Source organism: Thecamonas trahens (assembly GCF_000142905.1).
Source record: "Thecamonas trahens ATCC 50062 unplaced genomic scaffold supercont1.35, whole genome shotgun sequence".
NCBI classification, from domain to species: Eukaryota; order Apusomonadida; family Apusomonadidae; genus Thecamonas; species Thecamonas trahens.
Genome location: NW_013657645.1, coordinates 98,257 through 109,757, shown reverse-complemented (window position 1 = coordinate 109,757; position 11,501 = coordinate 98,257). Strand labels below are relative to the sequence as shown.

General features: G+C 64.6%; 5 protein-coding genes across 5 annotated transcripts in view; 3 read left to right on the top strand and 2 right to left on the bottom strand.

The window, feature by feature from the left end:
- AMSG_07593 (P-type ATPase) overlaps positions 1-3,056 on the top strand; it is a gene marked incomplete at both ends in the record, with an annotated part of 3,448 nt that extends 392 nt beyond the window's left edge. The window contains 2 exons of the mRNA XM_013900621.1: positions 122-2,349; positions 2,418-3,056. Coding sequence (XP_013756075.1) covers positions 122-2,349; positions 2,418-3,056 — 2,867 coding nt within the window. The remainder of the gene's footprint in view (positions 1-121; positions 2,350-2,417) is intronic.
- Positions 3,057-3,134: 78 nt separating this feature from the next.
- On the top strand, positions 3,135-6,796 carry AMSG_07592 (myosin IE heavy chain). Its single transcript, XM_013900620.1, has 2 exons — positions 3,135-3,265; positions 3,726-6,796. The coding sequence occupies exons 1-2, from the start codon at positions 3,158-3,160 to the stop codon at positions 5,766-5,768; spliced, it is 2,151 nt and encodes a 716-aa protein (XP_013756074.1). The 5' UTR covers positions 3,135-3,157; the 3' UTR covers positions 5,769-6,796.
- An 8-nt stretch (positions 6,797-6,804) lies between these two features.
- On the bottom strand, positions 6,805-8,305 carry AMSG_07591 (uncharacterized protein; the record flags this gene model as incomplete). The annotated part of the gene is made up of 3 exons (XM_013900619.1): positions 6,805-6,885; positions 6,923-8,092; positions 8,279-8,305. 3 exons carry the CDS (start codon positions 8,303-8,305, stop codon positions 6,805-6,807), a joined length of 1,278 nt encoding a protein of 425 aa, XP_013756073.1.
- A 444-nt stretch (positions 8,306-8,749) lies between these two features.
- Positions 8,750-9,941, top strand: AMSG_07590 (periplasmic substrate-binding protein). Its single transcript, XM_013900618.1, has one exon. The coding sequence runs from the start codon at positions 9,020-9,022 to the stop codon at positions 9,857-9,859; it is 840 nt and encodes a 279-aa protein (XP_013756072.1). The 5' UTR covers positions 8,750-9,019; the 3' UTR covers positions 9,860-9,941.
- AMSG_07589 (major facilitator superfamily transporter MFS_1) lies at positions 9,730-11,383 on the bottom strand. The gene has a single exon (XM_013900617.1). The coding sequence runs from the start codon at positions 11,283-11,285 to the stop codon at positions 9,906-9,908; it is 1,380 nt and encodes a 459-aa protein (XP_013756071.1). The 5' UTR covers positions 11,286-11,383; the 3' UTR covers positions 9,730-9,905.
- Positions 11,384-11,501: the final 118 nt, after the last annotated feature.

The window sequence follows — 11,501 nt, the reverse complement described above, 5'->3', positions numbered from 1 at the left end:
GAGCGAGGGAAAGAGGTAGAGCTCAGAGGCGCGCTGGAGGGCAGCCACAACCGGTGACCACGATCCCCCCCCTCCTCCCCTCCCCCCTCCCCCCCCCCCTCACGCCTCCCTCCCTGTCCAGTGGTGAAAAAGGTCAAGGTGGCCGGGCTCTCGGCAGCCGAGGTCGACAGGGCTCGGACTACGTATGGGTCGAATGACCTGCCGGCGGCAGAGGTCGACTCGTTCTGGGACAAGCTCCAGGAGAACTTTGACGACCCACTGATCCGCATCCTTGTGCTCGCGCTGGCGGTGACGATGGTGCTGGCCGGGCTCGGGTATGCCGACTACCGTGAGGGCATCGGAATTGCCGTTGCAGTCTTCCTGGCCACGTTTGTGGCCACGTACTCGGAGTTTAAGAACGAGGCCTCGTTCCAGGAGCTGCAGGAGAAGGCTTCGCGCATCAAGTGCATGGTCTTCCGCTCGGGCGAGCTCGTCGAGGTCGAGATCGCTGACGTCGTTGTCGGCGATTCGGTCCTGCTGCAGGCCGGCAACCGTGTGCCGGCCGACGGTTTTATTGTTGATGGCGCCGTCGAAGTCGTCCAGGCCTCGCTCACCGGCGAGTCGGACCCCATCACTAAGAAGACCGTGCCCGAGGGCTACACACCCGACGGAACGCCAACCGACGAGCTGATGGCCGGCAACCACCACGCGTTCCGCGGCTCGCTCGTCGACTCGGGCGAGGCCATCATGCTTGTCTCGCACGTCGGCGTCGAGACCGTGTTTGGCAAGCTCTCTGTCGAGATCTCGTCCATCGAGGAGCGCGAGGCGCCGCTGACCATCAAGCTCGCTGCGCTCGCCGACGGCGTGGCCAATGTCGGCTACATCGGTGCGACCTTTATTGCCGTCTCGTTCCTCTTTAAGCAGTTTGTCATGGACAACGGGTACTCGCTCTCGGCTACCATTGCGTACGCCTCCAACTGGCAGATTGCGCTCCACGATGTCGTGACCTCGATCATTCTCGCCATCATTGTGGTTGTCGTCGCGGTTCCCGAAGGCTTGCCCATGATGATTGCCATTGTGCTCTCGCTCAACATGCGCAAGCTCCTTGCCGACCAGGTCCTTGTCCGCCGTCTTCTCGGCATCGAGACTGCTGGCTGCATGAACATGCTCTTCTCCGACAAGACGGGCACCATCACCTACGGCGTCTTCCAGCCCAAGCTCCTCATCTCGGGCTCGGCGAGCTTCGAGACGTTTGCGCAGGTGCCAGAGGGCCTCTCCGAGGTGCTTGCCCTCGCGCTGCGCGAGTCGTCGTCGGCCATCGTCTCGTCCAACGGCGAAGACATTGTGGGCGGTAACTCGTCGGACCGTGCTCTCCTCCGGTTCCTCTCGCGCAACGCGCTCCTCGACTACTCGGGCTTCCGCGTGGAGCGCGAGGACGCAATTCTCTTCTCCTCGGTCCACAAGTTCTCGGCTGCCCAGATCGCGTTCTCCGAGGACGATGCCGACGGGCTTCTCACTTCGTCGCTTGGCCCGCTCTCGTCGTCGGGCGCGTTCTTTGATCCGGCGCCGGCCTCGGCTGCCGCCGGCGCCTTTGCCGCCATCTCGCTCTACAAGGGTGCGGCTGAGCTTGTGCTCTCCAAGTGCTCGTCGTACCACGACGAGAACACCGGCGCGGTTGTCCCGCTCAAGCGCCGCGCCATCTCGTCGGTCCTCTCCTCGGTCGACGAGCTTTCGGCCCGTGGCTACCGCTTCATTGCCGTCGCCACCTCGTCGAGCCCGCTCGCCGCCGCCCGCGTCGAGAAGCCGTCGGGCGGCAGCTCGCTCGAGCTCCCCGGCGACCTCACCCTCGTCGGCGTCATTGGCATGACCGATGAGATCCGCCCCGAGTCGCCCGAGGCCATGCGCGTCGCCGAAGAGGGCGGCATCCATGTCATTATGGTCACCGGCGACCGCGCCGAGACCGCCGCGGCCATTGCCCAGCAGGTTGGCCTCCTCCCGCCGGGCGAGGGCCTCGAATCGGTCCTCACCTCGTCGGACATGGCCCGCATGAGTGACGACGAGCTCGCCGCCCGCCTGCCCACCCTCCGTGTTGTTGCACGTGCCCTCCCCACCGACAAGTCGCGCCTGGTGGCCCTCGGCCAGCGTGGCTCGGGCGTTGTCGGCATGACCGGTGACGGCGCCAACGACACTTCGGCACTCAAGGCCGCCGACGTCTCGTTTGCCATCGGTGATGGCGCCGAAATCGCCAAGGAGGCCTCCGACATTGTCATCCTCGACTCCAACTTTGCGTCGATCATCCGTGCCGCTCTCTACGGCCGCACCATCTTCAAGTCTATCCGCAAGTTTGCCAACTACCAGTCGATCATCAACGTCGGCTCGATGCTCCTCTGCTTCCTCGGCCCTTTGTCGGCTTTGACTTTCCGCTCACCCTCATCCAGCTCCTCTGGATCAACCTCATCATGGACACCCTCGCCGCCCTGGCCTTTGGCGGCGAGCCTGCGCTCCCGCGCTACATGCGCGAGGCGCCCATTTCCCGCGACACCGCCATCATCTCGCCCTACATGTGGTCATCCATCCTCTGGAACGGCATCGGCATCGCCCTCTACTCCATCTTCTTCCTCACCTCGGACATGGTCCACGACCTCTTCGACCGCGCCTACGTCTCGCCCTACGCCCCCGAGGCCGGCTTCCACGACGACGGCTCCGCCTTTAACGACGACGTCGCCCAGGTGGAGACCTCCGAAGAGCTCGCGCATCAGGGTGGCACCGTCTTCCTCACCGCCTTCTTCTGCTTCTTTGTCTTCCTCTGCGGCTGGAACGCCCTCGGCGTCCGCACCAAACGCCTCAACATCTTTGAGGGCGTGACCAAGAACATCGGCTTTGTCATCGTCGTTCCGCTCATCTTTATCGTCCAGGTCGTCTTCACCCTGTTTGGCGGCTCCTTCCTCCGCACCGTCCCGCTCGACTCGCACGAGTGGTGGCTCCTCATCGCCGCTACCTTCCTCGTCGTCCCCTGGGACATCCTCCGCAAGATCCTCCTCCGCCTCGTTCCCGGCGGTAAGCTGAAGGACGATTAACACCCCCCCCCCCCCTCCCCCAGCTCAGCCTGTGTGTGCGGCGGCGTTGGCTTGCGGCGGCTCTCGACACCAGCTCACTCGCGACAAAGAAAGAGGGCAAGATGTTCAGGGCCGGCGAGGGCATGTACGACATGACCCTCATGGACGAGGTGACCGAGGACACCTTTATGGAGAATCTCAAGACCCGCTTTTCCAAGGGCATTATCTACGTATGTGCACAGCGGTGAAAGGGCGGGGTGGCGGCGGGGAGTGGGGGCGGTGGGGGAGTGTGTGGCTTTTTCGACGGAACGCAGGTTTTTGACCGCACCTGGGGTGCGAAGGTGGGGGGGGGAGGGGGGGGGGGAGGAGGAGCAGGAGGAGCAGGAGGAGGAGCAGCAACAGCACCAGGAGGAGAAGTGAGTGGTGGTGCAGGGCATGGTGGTGGTGGTATGTGGGTGGGCGGTGTGCAGGTCATGGTGGTGGCGGGCGGGGGGCCAGGCAGTCGATGACAATGGTCGAGGTGGGGCCGTCGTTGACCATTAATGGCCATGGCTATGGAATGGTGCGCTGATGGACATCGCCGACGCCTGCTTCGACACTGGTCGGCGTGGTCACTCACTCACTCACTCACTCGCTCACTCGGTCGTTGCTGTTGTTGTTGTGGTGGTGGGCATGGCGTGCGGAGGACAGACGAACATCGGCGAGCAGATCGTGTCGGTGAACCCGTTCCAGTCGGTGGCGGAGCCGGAGATGGCGGACTTTGTCAACCAGTTCCAGTACGAGGTTCAGCCGCACATCTACGCACTGGCGGACGACACGTACCGGGCTCTTTTGTCGGAGAAGAGCGACCAGTGCGTGATCATCACGGGTGAGTCGGGGGCGGGTAAGACAGTGTCGTCGAAGATCTTTATGAAGTACGTGGCGTATGTGTCGTCGTCACGGGTGGGTGCGTCGATGGCAGACGCGGCGGCGTCGTCTGCGGCGGCAGCCGAGACGGAGCGGATCAAGAACCGGCTGTTGGAGTCGAACCCTGTGCTGGAGGCGTTTGGCAACGCCAAGACGCTGCGCAACGACAACTCGTCGCGGTTTGGCAAGTACATGGAGCTGCAGTTTAACTTTGCGGGCGCGCCCGTGGGTGGGCGGATCTCGCAGTATCTGCTGGAAAAGTCGCGGGTGGTGACGCGTGCCGAGGGCGAGCGATCGTTCCACGTCTTCTACCAGATGCTGTCGCAGCCGATTCTGATGTCGCAGCTGGGACTGACGCCGGATCCGGCGGCGTACAAGTACCTTGCGATTTCTGGGTGCTACGAGGTGTCATCGATTCGCGATGTGGAGGATTTTCTGGAGGTGCAGCAAGCGGTCAAGGTGCTCGGGTGGAACGACGACGACCTGGAGGAAGTGTTCAAGGTGCTGGGCGCCATTTTGCTGCTCGGCAACGTGGAGTTTGTGGACGACGCGGACAAGTCTGCGGAGCACAAGACCGAGTGCGTTTCTGTGGCCAACCAGGAGGTGGTGCTGCAGGTTGCGGATCTTCTTGCGGTCGATGCTGACTTTCTGATGGGCTCATTGATGTCGCGGTCGATTTCGACAGGCGTCGGGCGTCGGGCGTCGCAGATCACGGTGCAGCTGGACGGTGCGGGGGCGGCGGACACGCGCGACGCGCTGGCCAAGTTCCTCTACTCGCGGCTGTTTGACTGGGTGGTGGCGCGAATCAACTCTGAGCTCGAGCCGGCGCGCGGAGCGTACTCGGAGGCGGTCATCGGGATTCTGGACATCTACGGGTTTGAGATTTTCGAGGACAACTCGTTTGAGCAGTTCTGCATCAACTACTGTAACGAGAAGCTGCAGCAGTACTTTATCCTCAACGTGCTTCAGTCTGAGCAGGAGGAGTACGCGCGCGAGGGCATCACGTGGACGCCGATCGACTACTTTGACAACTCGCCGATTATTTCGCTGATCGAAGGTGCGTCGGCGCGGTCAGCATCGATCATTGCGCTGCTCGACGAGGCGTGCCTGGTGGGCAACACGACGACGGGGCAGCTTGTGGAGAAGTTTGCTAACGGGCTCAGCTCGTCGGCGCACTTTGAGGCTGCGGCCAACGGGGCGGACCGTAGCCTGACGGCGGAGCAGTTCCGGATTAAGCACTACGCCGGCGACGTGGTCTACTCTGCGGAGCTGTTCCAGGACAAGAACCGTGACGCGCTGTACCCAGACCTTGTCAACACGATGCACACGTCGAGCTCGGCCCTTGTGCAGGAGCTGTTCAAGGGCGACAAGGCGCTGGCGCAGTCGAAGCGGCGGCCGGTGACTGCAGCGACGCAGTTCAAGAAGGCTGTGTGCGAGCTCATTGCGACGCTGCAGGCGTGCTCGCCGCACTACATTCGGTGCATCAAGTCGAACGACGCCAAGCGCGGGCTGCACCTCGACGAGGAGCGGGTGCGGCACCAGGTGGTGTACCTCAACCTGGTGGAGGCGGTGCGGGTGCGAAAGGCCGGGTTCTGCAACCGGCAGCACTACACGCGGTTCATGTGGCGGTACAAGATGCTGACCGACGCGACGTGGCCGATCTGGCGCGGGTCGGACCGCGACGGGGTGGAGACTATTCTCAACGGGCTCGGGTGGCGCGGTCCGAGTACGAGCTCGGGACGACCAAGCTGTTCATCAAGAACGCATCGACGTTTATGCTCGTGGAGCGGATGCGGAAGGAGCGGCTGCCGATTGTGGCGGTCATGATCCAGAAGATCTGGCGCGGATACAAGACGCGGGTGTGGTTCAAGGAGCACAAGGCGATGATGCTCGAGCGGCGCGACCGGATGCACGCGGTGGCGCGGATTGCGCGCAACTGGCGGCGGTACAAGCTCAAGTCTGAGATGGGCAAGCTGGTGGACGCGTTTGCGAGTGTGGAGAACGATCCCGACTTTGGCAAGTTCACGGTCTGGCCGCGGCTGCATCGGTGGCTCGACGCAGTGGTGGCGCTTGCGCGCAAGGTGTGGAAGTACTGGTGGGCACGGTGCAAGGTGTCGACGCTGAGCGAGGAGGAACAGCTGCTGATGCGGCAGAAGATTGTGGCGATGGACCTGTTCTCGGGCAACAAGCCGTGGGACTGCGCGCGGCGGTACAAGGCCGACTACCTCAACGACCCGGCGACGTATCCCAAGGTCGCCGAGTACCGCATGGCGGTCGAGCAGCTGCTGACCGGCGGGAGCGACTCGCAGATCCTCTTCTCGGACGTGGTCAACAAGATCAACCCCAAGGCCAAGGCGCAGCAGCGGGTCATTGTCGTCACCGAGCGCAACATCCTCAAGTACGACCCGGCCAAGCTGGTGGTCAAGAAGGAGCCGATCCCTATTGTGCAGGCCGCGGCCATTGCCGTCTCGCCGAACAGCGACTCGTACGTTGTCATCAACATGAAGTCGCCGCTCCGCGACCTTGTCATCGACGTCGGCCTCGGCGGCGAGGAGCGGGTCTCGGAGCTCGTCACCGTCCTCTACGAGGCGTACCTGCGGCTGACCGGCTCGGAACTCCCGGTCCGGTTCGAGACCTCGATCACGTTCAACAACTCGCGGGTCTCGGCCGAGACCTCGGCCGGCGCGCTTGAGCTCAAGAAGCCCGGCGTCGACGCGGTCATCACCTTTGCCAAGGAGGGCGGCGAGCACCCCAAGTTCCCGCCCACTGGCTGTCTGTGGATCAAGGGCAAGCAGAACCAGCACGTTGTTTTCTACAAGTGAACGAGTTTATGCCTCGATGGAGGCTAGGTAGCCGACAGCGGTCATGAGCGAGGTGAGGAGGGCGACGTCGTTTGCCGAGTCGAGACCGTATGCGGCGAGGCCGCGGTCGTTGGCAGGAGCGTCTTCGGCGTCGGCGTCGTCGTCTTCGGCGCTGTCGACAGCAGCCTCGTCAGCGTTGGCGTTGAGGACGGAGACGACGGCGGCGGTGAGGAGGGCGTCGGGCGAGTCGAGGGTGGCGAGGAGACCCGAAGCATTGTCGGGCGTCAGCGCGCCGGCGAGGCGGAGGCGGTGGATCTCGCGCTCGGCGCGAAGGAGGTCAAGGCCCGAGACCTGCGCGGATGTGGTGCCAGGCGCGGCAGCCGAACGCGGCGGCTCGATGGGTGGCGCACGGACGTAAGGTGTGCGGAGCGAGGGCGGGCGCCAGCGGGTAAACTTGAAGCGCGGCTTGTCGGCCCACTGGAAAAAGTCGCAGCGCTGGCGGGCCGAGCAGACGAGAAAGATGCGGCCGTGGTTGGCGGTGTGGCGGGTGATGCGGCGGCGGAGGGTGGGGAGGCCGTGGACGCGGCAGCAGACTGAGGAGACCAGGTCGCGGGCATCGCCTTGGCTCTCGAGCGGGAGATCAGCCCAAACAAAGAGGCCGCAGCACGACCACTCGTCGTCGTTGGCGCAGGCCCAGTACGGGCGGCCGTGGTTCGGATGGTCGGGCCTTGACTTGGCCGACCGCAGCAACAGCGGCAACTCGCCGCACTCGCACGGCGGAAGCTCACAAATGACGACGTCGGGATCGGTCGGCGCGGCGCGCGGACGAGCGGCGAGCGAGGCTGCGCGGTAGCCGTGGCGCTTGCGGCGGACGGCGAGCTCGGCGGCGCTGCTTGCACCATCAGCGCCGTCGGCATTGTCGTCGTTGGCGGAGGCGTTTGCAGCCGCGATGGCGTCCTCTGAGACAAAGACCTTGTCGCCGAGCGAGTAGAGAACAAGCGGGGTGTCGTGCGGGAGAGCGAGGCGTGTGGCGAGGAGGAAGCGCAGTGGGAGCTCTGCGTTGTAGCCCGTGGCCAGCGAGACGTTCCAGTGGGCGAGGCGGTGGGCGCGATGAAAGGCCGGCGCGGCGAGGGCCTTTTCAGGCGCATCGTAGTGTGTGGCAACGACGGCAATGCACTTGCCTGGGACCGAGGGCAGGGCGAGGAGGAGGGCGCGGTAGTAGGCGCGGAGAGCGGCGTACGACTCGTAGTCTGCCGATGAGTAGAGGAGGACGGCGGCGGCGGGAGCCACACCTGCGGCCGCCAGTGCCTTGGACAGGGCTTCCACGGGGGCATTGGGCGCGAGTGAGACCTCGTGCAGCAGCAGCGACGAGGGCAAGGTGGGCGAGGAGGCCGACGAGGTGAAGGCGAGGCAGACGCCAGGGGCGACGACAACAGGCGCGGACGTGGGGGAGGGGGAGGGGGAGGGGGAGGGGGAGGGGGTGGCGGTGGTGAAGAACGTGGTGTAGGTCGACTTGCCCGTCCCGGGTGCGCCCACAACAAGGATGGGGATGGGGGCGGACATGGGTGGGGGGAGGGCGAGGAGAGGGTGCTGTGGTTTCTTTGGAGGGAATGGTGGGCGAATGGAAGAATGCGTGGTGGTGGTGGGGGGGTGGGGTGGGGTGGGGGTGGGGGTGGGGTGAAAAAATTGGGGAGTGTATCTGTGTATCTGTGTGTGTGTGTGGTGGGGGTGAGGTGGGGGGGGGGGAGGGGAGGAGAGAGGATGGTGGAGGTGGTGGAGGTGGTGGGGCTGCGATGGCATTGCGTCTGCGCATTGCGGCGGCAGGGAACATTCGGTGGTGGAGGGAGCTATATGTTCGGCGTGATGTCGTCGAGCGTCATCAACGCATGGCGGTGTTGCTGATGTCTTTGGTCGTTGTCACGACAGTGTGGGAGCATGTCGAGACGCAGCTGGTGACCGGCAATGGAAGGTGGCTTCCATTCAGCCTGTTCACGCTCCTCGCCACCTCTCCATCATGGCCTCCACCACAGCCACGACGGCGGCGACGGCGACGTCCATCCGGGTGGCAGGCGTGCCCGAGCACTTTAACGACCCGTGGCACCTTGCCATCGACCGCGGGCTCTTTGCTGCCCGCGGCCTCGCCCTCGACTTTGTGACGTACTCGGGCGGGACGGGGGCCATGACCCGGCGCTCCGCTCGGGCGAGGTCGATGTGGCTGTGGCACTCACCGAGGGCCTCATTGCCGACATCGCGCTCCGTGGCTCGGAGGACTACATCATGGTGGCGCCCTACGTGAGCGTTCCGCTCCGCTGGGGCGTCTGGGCGGCACCAGACTCGCCCATCACTTCGCTGGAAGATCTCGACGCCGGCCACGGGCCCATCATCTTTGGCATCTCGCGCTTTGGCTCGGGCTCGCACCTCATGGCCACCATCATGGCCAACGCGCGCGGGTGGGATCCCGAACGGGTCTCCTTTGCAAAGCCGTGCGGCTCGCTGGACGGTCTCGAGGCTGCTGTCGCCTCGGGCGCCGCATCGCTCTTTATGTGGAACCACTCGACGACCAAGCCGCTGGCGGATGCTGGCCGCCTCCGCCACGTCGGCGACTGCTTCACCCCGTGGCCCTGCTTCATGATCGCCGTCTCGCGTGCGCTCCTCGAGCACAATCGTCCCGCCCTCGACGCCATGCTCGCTACCATCAAGGACGCTGCCCGCACCTTTGTAGCCGAAGGCGAGGCCTCGGTCGACTTTGTGGTGAAGAAGCATGGCATCGCGCGCCAGGACGCTGCAGACTGGTTTGCTTCCGTCGGCTACGCAGAATCCAACCACATCGACGACGCCGTTCTCTCGTCGGCCATCACCGCCCTCCGCGCGACCAAGATCATCGACACCGTCCCTGCCCGCGACGACCTTGTCGCCGATCTCGGGCCGGCTGTCGTCGTCGAGGGCGGCCACGTCATCCCACCGCCGTCACATTGGGAGTATGCTCCCGCTGAAGACGAGTCGTTTACCGGCCTCATTTGCGCCGCCGCCTCACCGGTCTACGGCCTCAGCTGGGCCGAGTACGAGCCATCGTCGCCTGTCGCCTCGTCAGGCTCGTCGTTCATGGCCTTTATGTGAGCTCTCGGCGCGGCGTCCGGTGGCGATGGCGTCAGAGACGGTGGCGTCAGAGGCGATTGCGGTAAAAGATGGCCAGGGCGAGGGCAAGAAGGAAGAGCAGAGAGGCGAGGCCGCCGATGGACCAGTCGAGGCCAAAGGCGTCAGCGACACCGCCGGCGGAGAGGGCGCCGACGGCATAGCCAAAGTCGCGGACGCAACGGTAGATGCCGAGCGAGGAGGCACGCCAGGCCGGCTCGACCTCGTCGGCGGCGGCGGCCTGCATAGTCGGATAGACGGCGGCGGTGCCAAAGCCGAGGAGGACGGCGCAGAGCGACCAGAGAATGATGCGCTCCGAGTAGGAGATGTGGATCATGGGAATGAGCACAAAAGCGCCGAGGGCGATGGCGTTGGTGGCAAAGCCGAGGGCAAGGAACAGCCGGCGGCCGAGGCGGTCGGTTGCGCCGCCGAGGAACAGTTGCGTCCCGCCCCAGACTGCAGGATAGAGGGCGAGGACGATGCCGGTGGTGGCAATCGACACGTTGTGGTTCTCCTCGAGAAACTCGGGCGCCAGGCCCCACAGGATCGAGTCCTTGCACTTGTCCATGAGGCCCGCTAGGGCGACGAGGACAAAGTTCGGGTTGGTGGCAAGACGGATGATGGCCTCGGTGGCCGAGCGCGACGGTAGGCGTGACTCGCCGGCGAGCACGTCGTCGAGGGCGGCGGCATCACCGTTGTCGACACCGCCATAGGTCACGGGCTCGACTTTTGCGCCGGACTCGAGGAGCAGGGCGTCCGAGGCGGCGGCGTTGCCGGCAGTATTGGCCTGCTGTGCGCGGACAAGGTCCATAGTGTCGATGACAAAGGCCGAGGAGAGGAGGCCAAGGCCGCCGACTACAGCGCCGATGATAAAGGGCACAGGGCGGTAGCCGTGCTTGTCCGCAATCTCGGAGGCGACGGCCGACATGACCGAGACGGTCGAGTAGATGAGGGCCTCGCAGATGCCGACGGCGAGGCCCTTGCGCTCGACGCCAAACAGATCAATGACCATAAAGATGAGAGACGAGCCAATGAGGCCCTGCGACATGCCGAAGAGCACGTTGACGGCAACGACCAAGTCCCACGAGTTGGTGAAGAGGATGACGAGCGGGACCGGGAGGCCGAAGACAAAGCCGATGACAAGGGTCAGCTTGCGACCAAAGCGATCAGCAAGCTGACCCGAGACCACGTTCATCAGAGCCTTTGCCAGGCCAAACGAGACAATGAACATGGTCTTGGCTTTGTACGAGTCTTGTCCCCACACCGATGAAGCCATCAGCGGCAGCAGGCTCCGCTCCAGCCCCAGCACCGCGCCCATGGCCACAAGGCCGAGCACAAGCGGGAGGAATCGCCGCCCATTGGCGGCCAGAAACTCCCCGCTCGCCCGCCAGACCCGCCCCACCCATCCCATTGCCGAGTCACTTCAGAGATGCGTACTCTCGCCCGTCTCTGCCCCCTCCTCGCCTCACCGAGCCACGTCATCTCGCCCACCGCCGCTACCAGTGAGACGCCTGTCACGAGGTCTGCCACGCCGGATGGGGGGATCTTGGCGGATCTGCCATGGGCTGTGGGATTTGGTGGTGTAATTGTTGCCGTGGGGGGGGGGTGGGGGTACGAACGTAAGGCC